At 39.0% G+C, this 20,267-nt stretch overlaps 1 protein-coding gene and 1 long non-coding RNA gene across 3 annotated transcripts in view; one reads left to right on the forward strand and one right to left on the reverse strand.

Moving 5' to 3' along the window:
* cdkal1 (CDK5 regulatory subunit associated protein 1-like 1) overlaps nt 1-20,267 on the reverse strand; it is a 224,615-nt gene that overhangs the window by 169,970 nt on the left and 34,378 nt on the right. For both annotated transcript variants that reach the window (XM_034873932.1, XM_034873931.1), the window contains one exon: nt 19,213-19,297. In XM_034873932.1, coding sequence (XP_034729823.1) covers nt 19,213-19,297 — 85 coding nt within the window. The remainder of the gene's footprint in view (nt 1-19,212; nt 19,298-20,267) is intronic.
* On the forward strand, nt 6,762-14,396 carry LOC117946088. Its single transcript, XR_004656966.1, has 3 exons — nt 6,762-6,774; nt 9,726-9,728; nt 14,283-14,396. It is a non-coding gene; the product is annotated as an uncharacterized LOC117946088 (long non-coding RNA).

Consider the following 20,267-nt stretch of genomic DNA (forward strand, 5'->3'; position numbering starts at 1 on the left):
ACTATTATTTTTTTTTATAACAATTCAACTTTTAATTTACTTTTAAGTCTATGAAAAACTCAAAGAGGACATCTTTAAATGTGTTGTTCCACTACACAGTGCAAAACGCAAATATATTAAATACATTTAAAACAGAAAAAGCAGCAAATCCTCACATTTACAGTGGTGTGAAAAAGTGTTTGCCCCCTTCCTCATTTGCTGTTCCTTTGCATGTTTGTCACACTTAAGTGTTTCGGAACATCAAACCAATTTAAACAATAGTCAAGGACAACACAAGTAAACACAAAATGCAATTTGTAAATGAAGGTGTTTATTATTAAAGGTGAAAAATAATCCTAACCATCATGGCCCTGTGTGAAAAAGTGATTGCCCCCTTTGTTAAAACATACTATAACTGTGGTTGTCCACACCTGAGTTCAATTTCTCTAGCCACACCCAGGTGTGATTATTGCCACACCAGTTCACAATCAAGGCATCACTTAAATAGGAGCTGCTTGACACAGTAAGGTCCACCAGAAGATCCTTAAAAGCTACACATCATGCCGAGACCCAAAGAAATTCAGGAACAATTTAGAAAGAAAGTAATTGAGATCTTTCAGTCTGGAAAGGGTTATAAAGCCATTTCCAAAGCTTTGGGAATCCAGCAAACCACAGTGAGAGCCATTATCCACAAATGGCGAAGACATGGAACAGTGGTGAACCTTCCCAGGAGTGTCCGTCCGCCCAAAATTACCCCAAGAGCGCAGCGACGACTCATCCAAGAGGTCACAAAAGACCCCACAATGACGTCCAAAGAACTGCAGGCCTCACTTGCCTCAGTTAAGGTCAGCGTTCATGCCTCCACCATCAGGAAAAGACTGGGCAAAAATGGCCTGCATGGCAGAGTTCCAAGGAGAAAACCACTGCTGAGCAAAAAGAACATCAAAGCTCGTCTCAATTTCTCCACAACACATCTTGATGATCCCCAAGACTTTTGGGACAACATTCTGTGGACCGATGAGACAAAAGTGGAACTCTTTGGAAGGTGTGTGTCCAAGTATATCTGGCGTAGAAGGAACACTGCATTTCATAAAAAGAACATTATACCAACAGTAAAATATGATGGTGGTAGTGTGGTGGTCTGGGGCTGTTTTGCTGCTTCAGGACCTGGAAGACTTGCCGTGATAAAAGGAACTATGAATTCTGCTGTCTACCAAGAGATCCTGAAGGAGATTGTCCGACCATCTGTTCGTGTACTCAAGGTAAAACGAACTTGGGTTCTGCAGCAGGACAATGATCCTAAACACACCAGCAAGTCCACCACCGAATGGCTGAAGAAAAACAAAATGAAGACTTTGGAGTGGCCTAGCCAAAGTCTTGACCTGAATCCTATTGAGATGTTGTGGTATGACCTTAAAAAGGCAGTTCATGCTCAAAATTCCTCTAATGTAACTGAATTAGGAAAATTCTGCAAAGATGAGTGGGCCAAAATTCCTCCAGGACGCTGTAAAAGCCTCATTGCACGTTATCGCAAACGCTTGGTTGCAGTTGTTGCTTCTAAGGGTGGCCCAACCAGTTATTAGGTTTAGGCGGCAATCACTTTTTCACACAGGGCCATGATGGTTTGGATTTTTTTTCACCTGTAATAATAAACACCTTCATTTACAAATTGCATATTGTGTTTACTTGTATTGTCCTTGACTATTGTTTAAATTGGTTTGATGTTCCGAAACACTTAAGCGTGACAAACATGCAAAGGAACAGGAAATGAGGAAGGGGGCAAACACTTTTTCACACCACTGTAGATATAGATGGCATTTTAAAGCTTCAGAATGCCTCTACTTCTCCAGAAATGCTCCAACAAACAGATTAATCCAGATTCACATGTTCAGTTTGGAGCTGCCCTGTGCAACAATCTTACAAAAGATGCAACTACATGAATTTGGTAGCATTTTCTGTTCTTTTTGGTTTTGTTCTACTGTGATTATAGGTGTGTTAATATTAATATAGGATGCCTATCAAAAGTTTAAAGACAATCATCATCCTGGAGCCGTCCCTTGATGAACAAAAAATATGCATCACAATTTTCTCTTTGCAAGCTGAAAGGAAAAAAAAATAAACTACAGATCTCAGTTCAGGCTTGAACTGAGCTTTACTCCCTTCATTTCCTTCTGTCTCCCAATCTTTTCTTCCCCTCCCCATCATCTCCCTGTTGCAATGCAAGTCCTAATGAGGTGCTTATGAGATTCATAGTCCTCTCCTGAATCGGATTACAGTGAATTATGTATAAAGCCTTTAAATCACTGCTTTAAAATTACACATATGGCCTATGTAGCAAAATGACACCCCTGTGCTTTTACAAACTGTGAACGTGCTAATTTGTTAGAGCATTTTAAAGGCTGTTTTATACTTCTGTGTAAAACCGACGCTGTTGCTACGTGTGTCGATATGTGCGTAGGTACGTTAAGAAACAAACCTACGCCAGACTCAACGCCGTAGCCTGACGTGCACCTTTCAAAAAATGCAATTACATGTCACGGCGACGCACATCACTCGGCCGTGGCTTTGAAACGTTGCATTTCCCCCGACTCATCTCCTGGTTCTACTTCTCCATAAACAACATGAAATTGGTCAGAAAGCACAGAGGAGACCCTTTGTTTTTACTCACTGTGACTCTCGAGTCGGTACTCACGCCGAAGCTAATCACCGTCACTCTCACACTTTCCTTTGCTCTACCACACACTCCCCACACACACACGCCAGTTTGACGCACACACCAACGCACAAGTGTAACCATCAGGGTGCTTACGTACAGTAGGCTATGGCAAAAGCGCTGCGTGGAGCCTTCACAGAACCATAAAACAGCCTTAAGGAAATGTTATACAATTATATAACATCTTTTGGACTGTAGCTGTAAATAATTATTCTTAGACAACCCGGACAAGGCTCTCGGGGCTTTCCAGTGCAGACAGGTTGTCAATACATACAACAATATCTCATTGGCCCAGGGATGTGAACTGTAAAGCCAAAGAGACAATGACATGGCAAAAGTTCTCAGTAGTTGAAAACTGGAGTCACTTGATATGAGGGAGAGCGTGACAGACAGAGAGAAGTAATGGTGTGACCTTCTGAAAGCCTATCATCACCTGCTGGGAGAAAGATTACCTGCAGGAGATAGCCAGAGCACCTGAAAACTCATCAACATCCACCTGTCTCTTCCCTCTAGCTCCTTCACCAACTCTTTAACTACTCCCAAATGAGGAACATGTTACTTGCTTGTAATATGTAAACTAATTAAACTGGAATAGAAATGACTCTGGTGGATCCTCTGCTTTCATTAATTGGGAGCAAAATAAACCTACTCTCGTTTACTCCTACATTTCATCCATATTTCTATCTCTACCCTGTAATTTGTCTTTATCTCACACACTCTCTTCAGCTGAAAATTAAATAAAGTGTGCCTTATTGCAGCAAAAGATGAGAACAGTGTTACCAAGGCATCAAGGTTATCAGTTTTGCCTTCAATTTGTTGCATGCTAAGAGCCCACAGACATATTTTGTTAAATTTAAGTGATACAAAGTGTTTCCTTGTTGTAGGAAAACCATTAATTTTATAAAGGCATCCATTGTTGTGTCTTAGTAGCGCGTGGTTAGTGAATCTGTAGCTGGACAAGGTCCAATGAAGCCCTTAATACCTGACAAATTAAAGGATTTCTTGTAATCTCTAAAAACACTAATCTACTAGTTTAGCCTAATGCATAACCATGTAAATTCAGAAAAATTAAAAGTGCTTAAATTAGTTTTTTAATTGGTGTGCATCAGTTACTGTACCGGTCTAGGTTACACTAAGCCTATATGACTATGAAAAAAGCAATTGTTTTTCCTAAAAACATTATTAGATGATTGGTCTTAGTTTCACAGATTACACCACATAGATACATCCTTAAGTCATTTTAATACATAATAAATCAAATATTTCATCTCTGGAAAGTAATCAAGTAACACGTTTACAAGCACTAAAATTAATTGGATTGTCATGGCTTGTTGTTGCACCTACTCTGGTTGATTATACTTAAAAATAATATTTAAAACAGATCCAGGGCACTAGTATTTGACAAAATCTCATACATCAAAATGAGATATACATAGAGATACTTTATTTATCCCAAAGGAAATTAAGGACATCATAAGCCCAATAACGTCACAATGCTAATTTGGACAACTTTGAAGTTTACGCATTTGCTGATTCAAGTTAACAACAGATGTCCTTTCTTTTTCCATTATTATCACCATGGCAACATGGTTTGGAAACTGTAAATCTAAATATAGGAGCAGTCAGTTCTGTTTTCTCCATTAATGCTGCGACTTGTCATGAAACTGTAATGGGGCGTTTTGGTGACTGAACCTCTAACACTGTAAGACGCAATTATTAAACATGGAAATAAAAAATGTATGATAGACAATAACCTGGGATTAATTGTGCAGGCCTGACAATTTACTGACAACTCTTCACTTCCTGTTTTGCTCCACCATGCCTCCATCTCTATGTATTTCTCTCTCTGAGTGCATCTGTGATTTCTCTCAATAATAGCTACCTCTTTAATTCTATCTGTACTCTATTTTAGCACTATTAGTCTTTTTTTCTACTCTTCCATACTATTAATGATGTGTGATTGTTGATGTCCAATCCATAGCAGAAAATTAACTTCTTTCTCCAATCACCACAGCACTGGAACTGCTCTCTTACTCTCTATGTTTACCAATGGGCTACAACAGCGCTGGACTCTCAAAAAATGGTTGGTTACCTGAAACAGCAGAAACAACTTAACCACCAGAAAACATTTACTGACTACTGGTTTAACTTCTCTCCTTGCGCCCAACACCCACACACAAAGTCATGTTAGAGGTATTCAAGAAATGAGGTATTGAGGAAAGGTAAAAGGTAAAAGACTGAACAGTGGGGGATTGAAAGAATGAAGCAGGTGTTAAGAAATGAGGTAGGAATTTGTAAATTTAATCAAGCCCAAGTGTGTGTGTGTGTGTGTGTGTGTGTGTGTGTGTGTGTGTGTGTGTGTGTGTGTGTGTGTGTGTGTGTGTGTGTGTGTGTGTGTGTGTGTGTGTGTGTGTGTGTCCGTGTCCATCTTCATTTCTCTTCTTGTCACAATAGTGACAAGAAGGGTCCTGGGAGGCTAAGATCTAGCCTCCCACATGCCTCAAGGCGAAAAAACACACTCACATCGGCGCACAGGCACACATGCAGGGGGTTATCAAGGGAAATAACTTCCTACCAAATGGAGCATTCCGTGTTATTGATCCGGAACACCCACTTTTGTATTGCTCATATTGTCTGAGCACTATAAAACTGAAACTCCAGGTTATAATGTGGCTACAAAGCATTCAAATACCCCAAAAGAACACAAGAGTAAGAAGAGAATTAAAGCACTACTTAATGAGGCAGTGCTAGCAGTATGGCATGTGAAGTATTCTGTAAAAAAATACAATATGTTAAAAGTGCATTACTGTGACCAAAATTACCACCAACAGGATAAAAATGAAATTCAATAAATCATCCTTTATACACAACCTAACCAAACAAAAACAAGGTCCAATATGAACACTATCTGTATGACAGGGATGATGGCATACGGACTACACACTAAGATCCGGATCAATGAATCTCTGGACTACACACACACACCCCCATGTGTGCATATATGCGCAGAGTGCGACAGACAGGGCCAGGTGATTCATCACTAGCTGACGAGGGCATGACCTCCACCCTCTTTAACATCCTTTCCAAAGAATCATTGTAGATTTACCAAACAACGTAATGAGCATTGCAACCACCACCAACCCTTATTGTTCAGCTCTCTACTAAGAAAGATATATATAGGCCAAACAAAACCAACACTGTACTGTCAGCTTCTTCCCATCTCAACATATTTCACCCTTTTCTTATTACAGCTGACAGCTGACATCATCTCTCAATCTTGCACTCCTGCCCTGCTGCTTCACTCTTTATCTTTTCTTTTTACCTCCGTCTTCAATTCTCCGTCCTGGTCATTGTCACATATTGCACCACACACCCACAGACCAAGTCAGTCAGTGATGCCTGAGAGGAAATCAGCGGTGTGATCTAGATGCCCCTGGGTATACTGCATTGCTGTGACTTAAATCATCTTGCTGGGGAAACACAAATCTTTGCGACTCAGCCTTATTGACAGAGAGTAACAAAGCTGTGGTGGAACAATTAATATCTGTTTGAAATAACAGTCTGAAGGTTGACAGAATGTGATGACAGCATTGTATTAATAAGATTAGTTTTGTTTTTCATGTGGTGGTTAAAAAGGCCTCGCTATATAACCGTTCCCATCGTATAATGTACGTCTTGTTCAGCTGAAGTTTAGGTGTTACTGAATTAATGGGTAGCTGTATTCCTGTGGCTACCGCTCTGTGGGAACCAACCAGAACCTGACCAAACCTAGCATTATGCAGGTTGAGTTCACTGAAGGCACTTTACTTTCACTGAGAGTTGTCTTCTCTTTAACACAACACATGCACTTATAAGAGATGAGTTGGTTAAACTTTACTTGAAGGTATCTACATAAGAGTGATATGACACTGTCATGAACGTGTCAGAAATATAATGAAATCATAAACGTTTATGACAAAACGCTTCTTTTAGTAAGTGTCAGTAGGTTTTGTCATGATAAGTTATGGTTAGGGTTCATGTGTCATGACTGTGTCATGTCACTCTTATGTAGATACCTTCAAGTAAAGTGTTACCAATTAGTTGTATGCAACAATTAAATATACTTAAATGACAAAGTCTGGAATCCTTATTAAAGTATCCTATGGTTAATGTCTTTTGAAATGTAAAGCCTCATTCACACATTTCCAGCTGTTTCAATCCGAGTGTCTGTTGAATCCTCATCTTTAATACACATAGCACCCCTTCATTCATTTAAAGATCATAAATCATGGAGACTGATTTGCCAGGAGTGAAGACTATTAACATGAAAAACTGGTAATCCTCTCGTAACGCATGGGGCTGATGTACACAGTGTTCTATGATGGCTTCTTTCTCTGTTTTTTTCCTGTCAGTCTCAAATGTACATATTTTAATAAGTCAGAAAGGGGTAATCTAACAATACAGCTCGGAAATACTACATTACATGGCTGTGACATACTGTTTTTAAATGTAGTACCTGAGCAGTTAGATATTAAAGACAAAATAAAAGACAAATAAACAAATAAATAACATAACCAATCACATAAAAATAATTTGAGAGCAGAATTATGCTATTATGAGATATTTTGAACTGCATCAGCCTAACCCCTGTAATATTAATCATTTACAAACGTCTGTTAGCAAGATAAATCTGGGATACGTTCCCCCTCTACACTGCACCTGCTACACGTCTTTTCAACCCTTTCACCGTTTCTCTCCCAAAGTCAATTATAGATGGCTGGTTTCATTTCCAGACTCATTGCTGCACACGTTTAAAGCCCTAACCTTAAACTGCAGTATGAGACACAATGGCATAACATTAAGAAATCTTAACATGACAAAAGTAGACATGACACTTCAGTACACTTGTGTGACTTTCCTACTTTTTCTGCCAATACGTTACTTCCTACTTTGACGCTTATAGCAGTTGCAGTTATAGTTGAAATTGCCAACATGATCACTGAGTCTTTTGATACGAATAAGAAATATTTTTAAGCGCATCAACCAAAAGAAAAGCAATCCCTTTACAGAACGCAGAATTTAACTTGGGAATCAACTTTCAAAACTGAGTTACTTTCAACACACCAGGGAGAAAGGTCCCCCTTTATCTTCAATCCTATATTAACTTAACCTCTTATGGCTTAAATCCACAATCTGGGATCAGTGAAAAGGCTGGAGCCTAGTGGGGTGCCTAAGAGCCCAGCCGCCTAAACGGATAAAAGGCGGAAGTTATTTGCTGTTAAGGAAGATCTTTAAGGGCAGCAACTATGTGACAGGCTGCGATTATGTTGCCATTTATTTATGGGACCAATCATGCACACACATCCCTAGAGTAACACAACAAAATAAGGATGCTGAAAAATATCAGTTTGTTTTCCTGCAGAATTTTTCCTCGGTTAGGGAAGAAAGCTTGCAATGTGTACTCACAGCACATGTATGTGTTTTAAATGTAAAATGGGCTATATTCAGACAAAGAAAGGCTAAGTTACATCGTGAGGACCCATGCATTTGTTAGAATCTTTCATGTCTGCAACATTCATCATTTGATGTAAATAGCAAGCCCTAAATCAAATATAGTATAAAAAGCCCAAACAACTCAAACTAATTTTGTAAGCATCACAATTTCTTAAATTAAATTTCAATCCATTTTAGTTATCTAAAAATCAGCTAGGGTAAGAGTCACCTTTCCTTTTTGTGGTACACACACGTAAGCCTATACATAAAACGTGCAGAAACAGAATCATGGCATAAGCCAGTGGAAAGTCATGTTTAACAAGGTTGGATGATGGGAGAAGCCGTTAGTCCTATACTGTGGGCAGGTCAGCATTTTATCAACATGCCACCGGGTGCGCACGCACACAGACACACACTCTGACTTGGATGCAAGAGCCCCATACTGTGCTGAGACCTGAATTCAAACTCACTTTGTAAAAACAGATGTGACAGGTTGTTTGTGAGAGGAATTCAGAAACAACACACACAGACACATATACATATATACACTCTGTATATAAACATCAAAATGCACATACAAATGTGACGTAGAATGGATTACATCTCTAGTTATATGAACCACAGAGATGCTCAGACTTTGGCTTGGACACAGAACCTGTCTGAAATAATCACAACAGATCCTAGATTGGTCCAGATGTCTGCTGGTCCTCTAATAATCTCCATAACTGGCACCCTCTGAATGCAAAGGCTGTGTGTCTCTCTCTCTCTGTGTGTGCGTGTGTGTGAGAGAGAGAGAGAGAGAGAGAAAGAGTGTGTGGGTGTACCTCTGTCCTGTAACCCCTAATTTCCACCGGTTGCAAAACTGCTGCAGTTTTTAGGTGTAAATTATCCTATTATCATTTGCCTTTTATACCACACCCCCGTAACTCACTAGACTATTAATAAACCTCTTTAAGGAAAAGTCATGGACTGATGGGCAATCATCAATAATAATAACAGAGTTGCACGCATTTTAAAATGCCAGGCGGGTACATTTTACCGTTGGTCTTTATAGTGTTAAAAAATAGTGAAGATGCAGGCAGTTGGGCTTAACTAATAGGATCTTTATGGTATGTGTGATGTTTCCAGCAGTCACACTAAAACGTGTACACACTATCCTGGGCTTTTTTCTTGTCCTGCCACTGTGTTCTTTAAGTCAAAATCCCAAACAGTGGAGGGCCTGGATTTAACCTAAAAATAATATATACATCGCTTGTTGAAACATACTTGTTGAAATATACGCAGATTTCTCAGTACATGCATATTAATATTCTGTACCAACAGTAACCAGATAACAGTACAACCTCTGAGCTTACATTCCATTACTAGAGCTGTACAAAATACTCCTCACCTGCTGTGGAAATGAGGACAGAAGAGGACAGAAGATAGAAGCTGATAAAAGTCAAGTCCGTTAGGAACAAGGGTTTAAACATTATTAGCCTTTCATCAAAATACATTCATCCTTTATAATGCCTGCATTGCCTTTCACCTTTTCTGATAAACAAGCTTAAAAAAAGGTAAGACTGTTAATTTATTTTCAGCACTCTTTGCACAAAATTGGGTTTGACTGTTGTTCTGGTTTAATCTCTTAGGTTAAGCAGAGACTAAAGTCCCAAAGTATAGTCTGACAGCAGGTACTTGATTTTAAAGGATAAGTGTGTTAGATCTAAAACGCTACGATACTGACCTGATAATTGCTAATAGTCCTGTTAACAGGTTCATGTTAATGTTAGTTAGATCAAAGCTGGAGCTACCCTTGGGGGGGGGCTAACAGAGCCAGAGAACTTCCAGCCCTGTAGTGAATTATCCAGGTTGGGCACATGTCTGCATCTTGAGCAGCTAATAGATCTAACACCTTCAAATGCCGTTTACAGCTGCTGAAAAATTATTTAACGGTAAAAAGTTCACCACAGCACTGGCAGCAACTCATGAAATATCATACAGATGTAGATTGAGACACGGAAGAACATGGCTGAATATAGTACTCAGCAGCAATAGCATCTGTACATTTGAAATGAGCACAGAGTCCAGTCTTAAGGTCTTTACAGTCTGAATTAATCACAGATCGGACAGGGCTGCATTGTTGAGGACAACTGAAAAGAATGCATGTTTTGACTACTCACTTCATACTTAATGGCAACTCAAGGGGTTTCACCTTACCATCACAAAGATGGTAAAATTCCATTATGGAAAAACACAATGTAGGAGTAGAACATGGTAGAAAAACAGAAGAACACAACAAAACTGCTAATAACCTGGTGCATTTTACACTGGCTCATGAGGTTTAATCTACACAGGAGTTAGGTCAGTAAACCTGTTCTACATGTAGAGGAGTGCAGGTCGTCACTGTGAAAACCTTGTGTCGTAAAAGTGCTGGCACATGCTAAATAAATGACAATGAATTAAATCAAATTGAACAAAAGGAAAAATACAAACGAGTACAGTCTAACAGTCTTCCTATGCAGAAGAACACGTGTTAAAAGCAAGGTCGCATACTGGCCAGCCCCGGCCTTGGCGTGGTTCTCATACAGCCCTGGGCTCAACTCTGCTTCACTCGCTTTACCTCCCCTCTCAGTCTATGTGTCTATTTCTCCTCTGTGTATGTCAGTCTGTCTCTCCCTGACTGTGTTTGTGTCTGTGTGTACCCCAAAAATGTAGGCTAATGCCCTGCAGAACTGACAGACTAAATGCCAATCCCTGGGTTGTACTAAAACCGGCCCCAGGCACAAAGTTAGTTCAGTGTGTGTGTGTGTGTGTGTGTGTGTGTGTGTGTGTGTGTGTGTGTGTGTGTGTGTGTGTGTGTGTGTGTGTGTGTGTGTGTGTGTGTGTGTGTGTGTACGCGCACACACACACACGTGCATGTCCGTCCAGTCAACTAGAAATCCATGCCTGTGTGTCTGCTGGACTGGGTGAACACAAACATAAAACAACTGCCCTTAGTAAACAACTCAGCAAAGGTTACTGCAGATTTCAGATTGTTTATATATCACCGTCAGCTCCACAATGAAAAGAAAACATCTAAGGCCTTAATGCCAGTCACTTAAAACAACATGCGGAAAAGCCAAAATAAACAGCTCCACGTATTATATGCACTGCAAAAACTAAAACACTTGACCATAAAGCAATGTATGATTCTTGAAAAGTGTGTGTGTGTGCGCAGTGTACATGGTTGGTGAAATCAGTTTTGGATCCATTATTAATGGGGCAGCTCAGGTTTTGTCATTTGAAAGATTTGCCATCTGACAGATTGCGGCCTCGGTTCTCTGAATTCTCAGTTTTGGAAAAAGTTCATGTTCACAGGCGTAGGATGGAAAACTAGGGTTGTTGAATAGCATAAGTACATTTCCTGTCAGGTTGGATTTTCACTTTAATAATGTTTGCCAAGCATGATCTTTGCTTCTGGTAAATATGTGGTCACAAATACATGACATAAAATGACTTGCCCCACTTCAGTGGACAATGACATCTTACTAATCAACAGCTGCCGTCATGGGCTATGGTGCATAATCACCACGTCCAATATGAATATTTCATTAAAAAAGTCAAAACCACATTGGACGTTGAAGAAATCTTTTACATGTGAGATTTCCTCTTTGTCTGGAATTTAGTTTGGTATTCAGTGATACAAAATATAGAGTATGTTTAACTTATCTGTCCTTCTGACGTTTTTTAAAATACTAACATTCAACCATTACACAAGATCTTTTTTATCCTGTGACATGATGTGTAGGCCTATACCCTCTGTGTAAAGCAGCTCAGTTATCCAAAACACATTTGGCAGCATCTGGCCTACAATCAATGTTCCTAAATTTGTAAAGCAACTTATTCCAAGTCCATCCTGAGCCAACAATAGACTGTCCTGTTGCCGAGGGCCATAATATATATTCATCACCCGGCACATCTGTTATAAATACACAGTAAAAGCAAAGCACATACACTTTGGACTTCTTCCAAGAGTTTGTTGTGTATCCCTTTTCGAATTAACATTAATGATTTTTTTCTGTAAGGGTTGGTTCATGAATATCAAAATTATATGAAATGAATGTACATATGTCAGAATAGGCTTATTTTTGAAAACGGAAGTACACAACTCAAAATTGGGTTCTAATTTGTTAAGCACATATTCCCTTGACCATACAAATTACTAGAGACCGCCAGTGGAAAAATCCTAAACACACACACACACACACACACACACACACACACAGAGCAGTTTTAATTACATGCTGTTGAGCAACGGTTTCTTCAATGCTATCTGCATTCATTGATTTGAGAGGTCTCTGACATTGAATCACGCTATAGATTTCGACATTTAAAACAAACGCACATGCAAATATCCATACTAATTGATTTTTTTGCATTCAGAAGATGCTCTATTAGCAGTTTATGGTACTTAGTGTGTTCCTACTAAAGGAGTGAACAGCAGGGCACACCATCACTTCAAAAAAAAAAAAAAAAAGCTGGAAGGAATCCCATTTTCCACAAACAGATTCACCCCTGCATGCTGAACAAAATTATACAAACCAGTTTCTTTTCCCAAATGCTGAGTTCAAAAGCAGCACCACAAAACATGAATTATTACATAAACAAATTAATGTACTGGATTATTTTTGTATAATTGTAATAATCACAGATTACATATACCGTACATATACCGTACATATCCACACTCCTTATATTTCTTTATTTATATTTCTATTCTGATATTTATACTATTTGTGCAACTGTAACTCAGAGTTTCCCTTCGGGGATCAATAAAGTATTTCTGATTCTGATCAACAAACCTGATCCTGAACTTTGAGCAAAACACAAATGTCCAAGTCTAACTTTAGTCTACCTAAACCCCAACAAAACTCATGTGTGCTTAGTTCTGCTTACACAAAGAGAAACTCACATGCTGTGCACACACACAAATGCAGATTCAAAAGTAAACTTAGTTTTCATCTTGAGGACCAATCAACAACTGTTGTTTCTTCAATGCAATACAGAATGTATACACTCCATTTGCATTTGCTAGTATTCTCTAAAAGGGTAACCCAAAACAACACACACAGACACACAGACACACACACACTCTCCCACAAGCTGCCTGGGCATATATCCACCTGACAAATTTCATACACAAATACAACCCTTTATCCCACACACTTGGCATGGATGCCAACTAAGCCCCAGCTCTCCAGAAGTAATAAACTGTCTTTTCACTGTGTCTCTTCAAACCACGATAGAAGACTGCTTAAAGCCCCAGTGCTTCTATTTTAAACCCCTCAACTCATTTACAGGGACACTGATTGTGACTTCTGTGACCATGTGTGTATTGGTTGTACATAACGTCCCACATGCCACTGGGATTATTTGTTTTACATGCTAATACACACACACGAATGGGACGGCATGAGAATTTCAAGTACAAGGTGTTTTTAACAGAGATCTTCAACAGGGGGTCCTCAGAGATACTGCAGGGGGGCCACCAAATTTACCACCAATCTTTTTAAAGTTGATTTAGTACAGAACAATACTTTGCACATCTAAAACATGAGACAGGTGCGTGGGAGGGGGATAAGTAGGTCAAAAGTTGCAAAGAAACTGCTGCACACTGTCTAACTTGCAAAAAAATAAATGTAATAGGCAACGTATTCGGTACAAGACCATCGTCTGAATTATCAAATGAATCATATATTATAAATACAGTTCATTTGAAGGATTCACTGTCACGTGTACAGTATGTTCAACGTTCCTGTTTTATTTCCGGTCTAGCTAGATCCCGTGTGGTGTTGTAGTTTTTGTAACGTTACTAGTTCTTGCAACAGTGTGTGTAAAAAAAAGTTTGCTAGGCCAAAAAGAAAAAGTAATCTTGCGATAAAAAGTTGACGCCGTTAATAACTCGTTAACTGACAGCACTAATATAAAGGCTTTTATTGTAGGTCCAGTTAAACATATTGCTTAAATTTGATTCAAAAATGTAGTAGGGGGTCCCTGGTCCACCCCTCTCTCAGATAAGGGGTCCTTGACTTATACAACGTTAAAGACTCCATATCTAAAGGTGTTATTGTGTAATTAATGTAACTGTGTTAAACAGACCAGACCTAGGTTTCTCCACCTGACAATTATGAACCACAGACTCAAATGTAGGTCTTGATGAGCTGCAACATTTATTTATAGACAAACCAAAACCCACACTGTACATTTACTACCACCTTACTCTCTGTTCCGCTGCCCTGATCTTAAAGCTTTAGTGTGTAACGTTTTTTTATATTAATGAGCGTCAGTTACATTCGAGCCGTTGCCAAATGAGTTTATACAAAGCTAATTAAGACTTTCAGCTCCACAAAACTATTTCTCAGCATGGCTGTGTTTAGAAATTGGAGTCATCCGGCGACTATCGGCAGCTTATGACTTATAACTAGTAAACAGACACTGCATACAATTATTGTTTATCTTCTTATTTGGACCTTTTATAGTCTGTATCCAGCTATACCACATCTGCCATTGCATGTCAACTTGTTCGTATATCTGCTGCTGGTAAACATGAACTTTTACCCTACTCAAACAAACGGCCTAAGACTTATCTATAGTTAGGATTTAGATGTAAGATTCTTTTTTAAACGTTGATTTAAAAAAAAAATACTGAACAAACTGAAAAACATTTAAGGACCACTAGATATGAGGCCCCAGCCTGTGCAAATGGGTGTGTTCATTTGAGTGTTTTGTGGTACCAGGAGGTGCAGGCCTCACGGCCAGCGTGTGACTGGGCGCGAGGCAGCCCGTGTGCCAGCCTCCTTCTCTCATTCTATTCTTTCTGTCGATCATATGAAGTGAGCCAAAGAAAAATAGGGGGGATTAAAAAAAACTGAAGTGGGCATTGGGATTCGCTTTGATCCTGCACCCCCTCATTTTGTGTTACCATCATGCAAGCAGCAAGTGATGAAAGGAAAAAAAATGTTCTCACATTCCTCTGTGTGTGTGTGTGTGTGTGTGTGTGTGTGTGTGTGTGTGTGTGCGTGTGTGTCCCTTCCAATGAATAGAGCATTAATTGCATTAGCATTACAGCTGGGTAATTTCCAGTCAAAGAAAAACTGGCATCAACACGGAAGACATTTTTAAAGTCCTGAAGTGTGTTATTATTTTGTGAGTTTCAATTGAAAAAATTCTTTGCATAAAAATTGGCATGACAAAAAGAGTCAAAGAAAAAGCTAGCATAAAGAGAAGGCTTTAGCAGAAAGGACAGGAAGATTGCAATGATGAAGTTGGCAAAGTAAAATAATTCACCCTTGAAACTGTTATATTTTGATACAAGTTCCAATTCAATTTCTCTAAAAAGAACCAACCAACTACAAATTTCCATTTGTCAATTCAAACATGTCAGACAGCAGTGCTGGAGGGTTTGAAGGTGTTTAAATGTAGACACTACTCTTAAGAGCTCTGACCATGGAACTTAATGCTTCCTTTGTTTTGAGGTTTTAACAACCCAAACAATATCTAGTCTAACTCATTCACTCTGGTAAAATAGTTATTTTTATTACCACTTCATTTGTATATTATTTTCTCTTATCTTGGCGTCTATGAAACGTTTTTTTAAGATCATTTTTGAGCATTTTAGGCCTTTAATTTTATTTGACAGCTGAAGACATGAAAGAGGAGCTGGGGAAGGACATGCAGCAAATGGCTGCAGGTCGGAGTCAAACCTGCGGCCACTGCGTTGAGGAATGAACCTCTATATATGGGCGCGTGCTCTACCAGGTGGGCTACCCAAGGCCCACAATGTAATATTGAAATTTGCCCAACCATCCCTACCTGCTCTATCACTATATGCGCCAAATAAGATGGAAACAGTTATTGTTTGGCCTATTTTTGCTTTAAGTGACTTAACAATTATCAAAATATCTGTTGATTAATATTTGGTCAATCAGTTGATCAGCAAATCAATTAATCAAGGTACTTTCAGCTCTAAATTAGTAAACTAATTAATTAGTTAAAGTGCTCATATTATGCTTTTTGGCTTTTTCCCTTTCCTTTATTGTGTTATATATCTTGTTGTGCACCTTATAGGTTTACAAAGTGAAAAAAGCCCAAAGTCCACTCCAAAGGAACTTGCTATCCATACAGAAAACATTGTTCACAAACTGCTCTGCAGCCTTTACTTCGGTGTAAACGTGTGTCACTTTGTTACCACATGATACTGTAATATTGAACAGAAGCGAGATGTCTCACTCTGTAGCTAAAACAGAGAGCTCAACACACATGGTAAAAAGAGGAGCTGCAGCAATGTGCAGAACAACACAAATACTTATTTTTTTTAATTAAACCACTTAAACCTACACTGGTACAACTTCTAAATACAATTATGAACTTGGAAAAGAGATTAAGATGGGCACTATGAAGAATTTGTGAAACATAGCATCATTTGTGATGTAATTTAAAACCCAATGCTTTAAAAATTGCTAGCAGTTGTGAAAGATTTATTTGAGAAGGAAAATCAAAGCCTACCAAAGTTATTCATTCACTCATAATTTAAGTTGCTTTTGAAATCTTTACTTTACTAATCTAATCTTTACTAATATACTGTGTAGATACATATATTCCTATATTAAATAAACAGGTTTTGAAGTTAATTCATTTGATGACACTTTACTATGTAAGCTTTTTCTGTTGTGTGATTTGAGCAACAGTAGCCAGAGTAGAGGCGGGCTAACATGCAGTTCATCCAATGGCCCCTAGAGACAGGCTTGAGCCAATTGTTCGGGTAAATGTAAAGCAGACTAAGTTACACCAAATGCCACAACTAGCAAAACAAATACGTATACATACTTTGTTTAACCTCATACAGGGGTGGAGTGTTTAGAAATGTAAATATCTGATAATAGTGGATACATTAACAGTCACTATTATCATTTAAAAATATTACTCTAGCATCTGATTTCTGCCATTATTATTATTCAGAGTTCTGAGCTGGAATTAACCTTAAAACATTTTTCAATAGCAAAATACTGATTGTTACATATGGTCCTCTCTCACTAACACACAAGCACATACCCGCCAGTGTGTGTGTGCCCTTGATGAATGGAAATTAATCAAAATGCAAAACAGTTTCTAGCATAATTTGTCTTTTAGGTATGCAAATATCTGTATTTATGCAAATATCTCTATTTTCCCCTTACTCCCAGTGTGTGTTTCAATAGTGAAGTGAGAGACCAGTTGAACAGTGAGTAGGTAGAAACTGACATGGGACAACAAGCGGAAAAAAATGACCCACGGACACACAACATATTCCAGGACCTAAATTACTTTTCATGTTATTCGTCTCATATTCGTTACGTCTTGATTGGTATGAAAAATTAATTTGTTTGTGGGTTTTTCTGATACTTACAGTGGTGAGAACAAGTATTTGCTGATTTTGCAGGTTTTCCTAATTACGAAGCACGTAGGTGTCTAATTTTTTATCATAGGTACACTTCAACTGTGAGAAACGGAATCTAAAAGAAAAATCCAGAAAATCCCATTGTATGATTTAAAAAAATAATAATAATAATAATTTTATTGCATGACATAAGTATTTGATACATCAGAAAAGCAGAACTTAATATTTGGTAAAGAAACCTTTGTTTGCAATTCCAGAGATCATACATTTCCTGTAGATTTGCACACTCTGCAGCAGGGATTTTGGCCCACTCCTCCATAGACCTTCAGGTCAATACAGAATTTCCGCTCCCACTAAAGATTTTCTATTGGGTTCAGGTCTGGAGACAGGCGAGGCCACTCCAGGATCTTGAGATGCTTCTTACGGAGCCACTCCTTAGCTGCCCTGGCTCTGTGTTTTGGGTCGCTGTCATGCTGGAAGATCCAGCCACGACCCATGTTAAATGTTCTTACTGAGGGAAGGAGGTTGTTGGGCAAGATCTTGCGATACATGGCCCCTCCCCTCAACATGGTTTAGTCATCCTGTCCCCTTTGAGGAAAAACATCCCCAAAGAATGATGTTTCCACCTCCATGCTTCATGGTTGGAATGGTGTTCTTGGGGTTGTACTCACCCTTCTTCCAAACAAAGTGAGTGGAGTTTAGACCAAAAAGCTCTATTTTTGTCTCATCAGAGCACATGACCTTCTACCATTCCTTCTCTGGATCATCCAGATGGTCATTGGCAAACGTCAGACAGGTCTCAACATGCGCTGGCTTGAGCAGGGAGACCTTGCGTGTGTTGCAGGATTTTAATCCATGACGGCCTGGTGTAACACACTAGGCCGTCCCAGCTCTCTGCAGGTCATTGACCGGGTCCTGCTGTATAGTCCTTCACCTTCCTTTTAATCAGTGATGCCCCACAAGGTGATATCTTGCATGGAGCCCTAGATTGAGGGAGATTGACCATTATCTTGAACTTCTTCCATTTTCGGATAATTGCGGCAGTAGTTTTTGCCTTCTCACCAAGCTGCTTGCCTATTGTCCTGTAGCCCATCCCAGCCTTGTGAAGGTCTACAATTCCATCCCTGATGGCCTTACACAGCTTTTTGGTCTAGGCCATTGTGGAGAGGTTGGAGTCTGTTTGAGTGTGTGGACAGGCGTCTTTTATACAGGTAACGAGTTCAAACAGGTGCAGTCGACACAGGTAATGAGCGGAGAACAGGAGGGCTTTTTAAAGAAAAACTAACAGGTCTGTGAGAGACAGAATTCTTACTCGTTGGTAGGTGATCAAATACTTATGTCATCCAGTAAAATTCAAATTAATTATTTAAAAATCATACAATGTGATTTTCTGGATTTTTGTTACCTTTTGTTACCAAGTGCACCTATGAGAAAAATTACAGACCTCTACACGCTTTGTAAGTAGGAAAACCTTAAAAATCGGCCGTGTATCAAATACTTGTTTTCACCACTGTTCATACAATCAAATTAGTCCTGAAGGATTTTTTCCACAACAATATATGGAGGGAATTTTTAAACCTCTTTTCTACTGGGAACATACACAAAAACAGAAGACAAAGTGTTTGTGTGGACATTTTGTGTTTGTCAGTACTTGATTGAGTTTCTGAAGTGGTCCTCTGCAGGGTTTTTCACAGTGCAGCTGTTCAGCACCCACAGGTCTGCGTCTGTTGGGTCATCTATACAAAGAAAATATTTGTATTAAACATAATTACAAGCATGCCTTTACAGAGAAAAAAAAACAACACAATCACAAAACACATCTCTAAAACATTAAGATGCTGGATTATAAAACTTGTCTGGTCTGAAGACTGGCTAGGCCACTCCAGGACCTTGAGATACTTCTTGCGGAGCCACTCCTTAGCTGCCGTGGCTGTGTGTTTCGGGTCGCTGATAAACATATTATTGTAACCATGATGGATGGAAAGGCCACTGTGCCATCGCCCAATCCAGCACGCAGCACACTGCATCCGCCCCAATGATAACCAAATCCCAAACACCAGAACAGCAGTTATATGCCCGGGTAAAGGAGAGACAACATTTGCGTTAGTGGCAGAAAAACATTAGAACAAGAGGACTGTAAAGGAAGTAGAGAGCGCACACAGCAGAGTTTTGCTTTCCGCTTCTTGTCCCCTAGGTAAGCTGCTGACTACTTGACACGCAAGAGTGTGCACTTCCAACCATTTTCGATTAATCTTCTATACCCTTGCACCACTTATGTCAAAAAAGAAAAAAAATCCTTTCACAACGAATTCCCGATGTTATAAGGCATTGTGTTTTTATTGCATGTAGCGTATATAAAAAACACTTGTATAGGAACCACTTATTCTTTTAAAATGTGACTACACAGTAGTGCCTTCAGGTGTGTTTTCTGATTGTATCACATAGTAAGCAAAACTTAATAAAGTCTCATAAAATCTAAAAAAGTACAGCTGTTTGTAGTACAGCTTGTCTTGTTAAAGCAATAAAATGTAAGTCACAACATGTGTTAGCTTTGGGTTTGGGCCTTTGTGTGTTGCGTGAATCCATTTTTTTCCAGGACAAAAAGCAAAAAGGCTATAAAATAAACAGAGTAATCCTATAGCTACAAAATGAAAAACTATGAAATATACAACAGTTTGGGTTAGAGAGAGAGAGAGAGAGAGAGAG

This window comes from Etheostoma cragini, chromosome 6, assembly GCF_013103735.1.
Source record: "Etheostoma cragini isolate CJK2018 chromosome 6, CSU_Ecrag_1.0, whole genome shotgun sequence".
NCBI lineage: Eukaryota > Metazoa > Chordata > Actinopteri > Perciformes > Percidae > Etheostoma > Etheostoma cragini.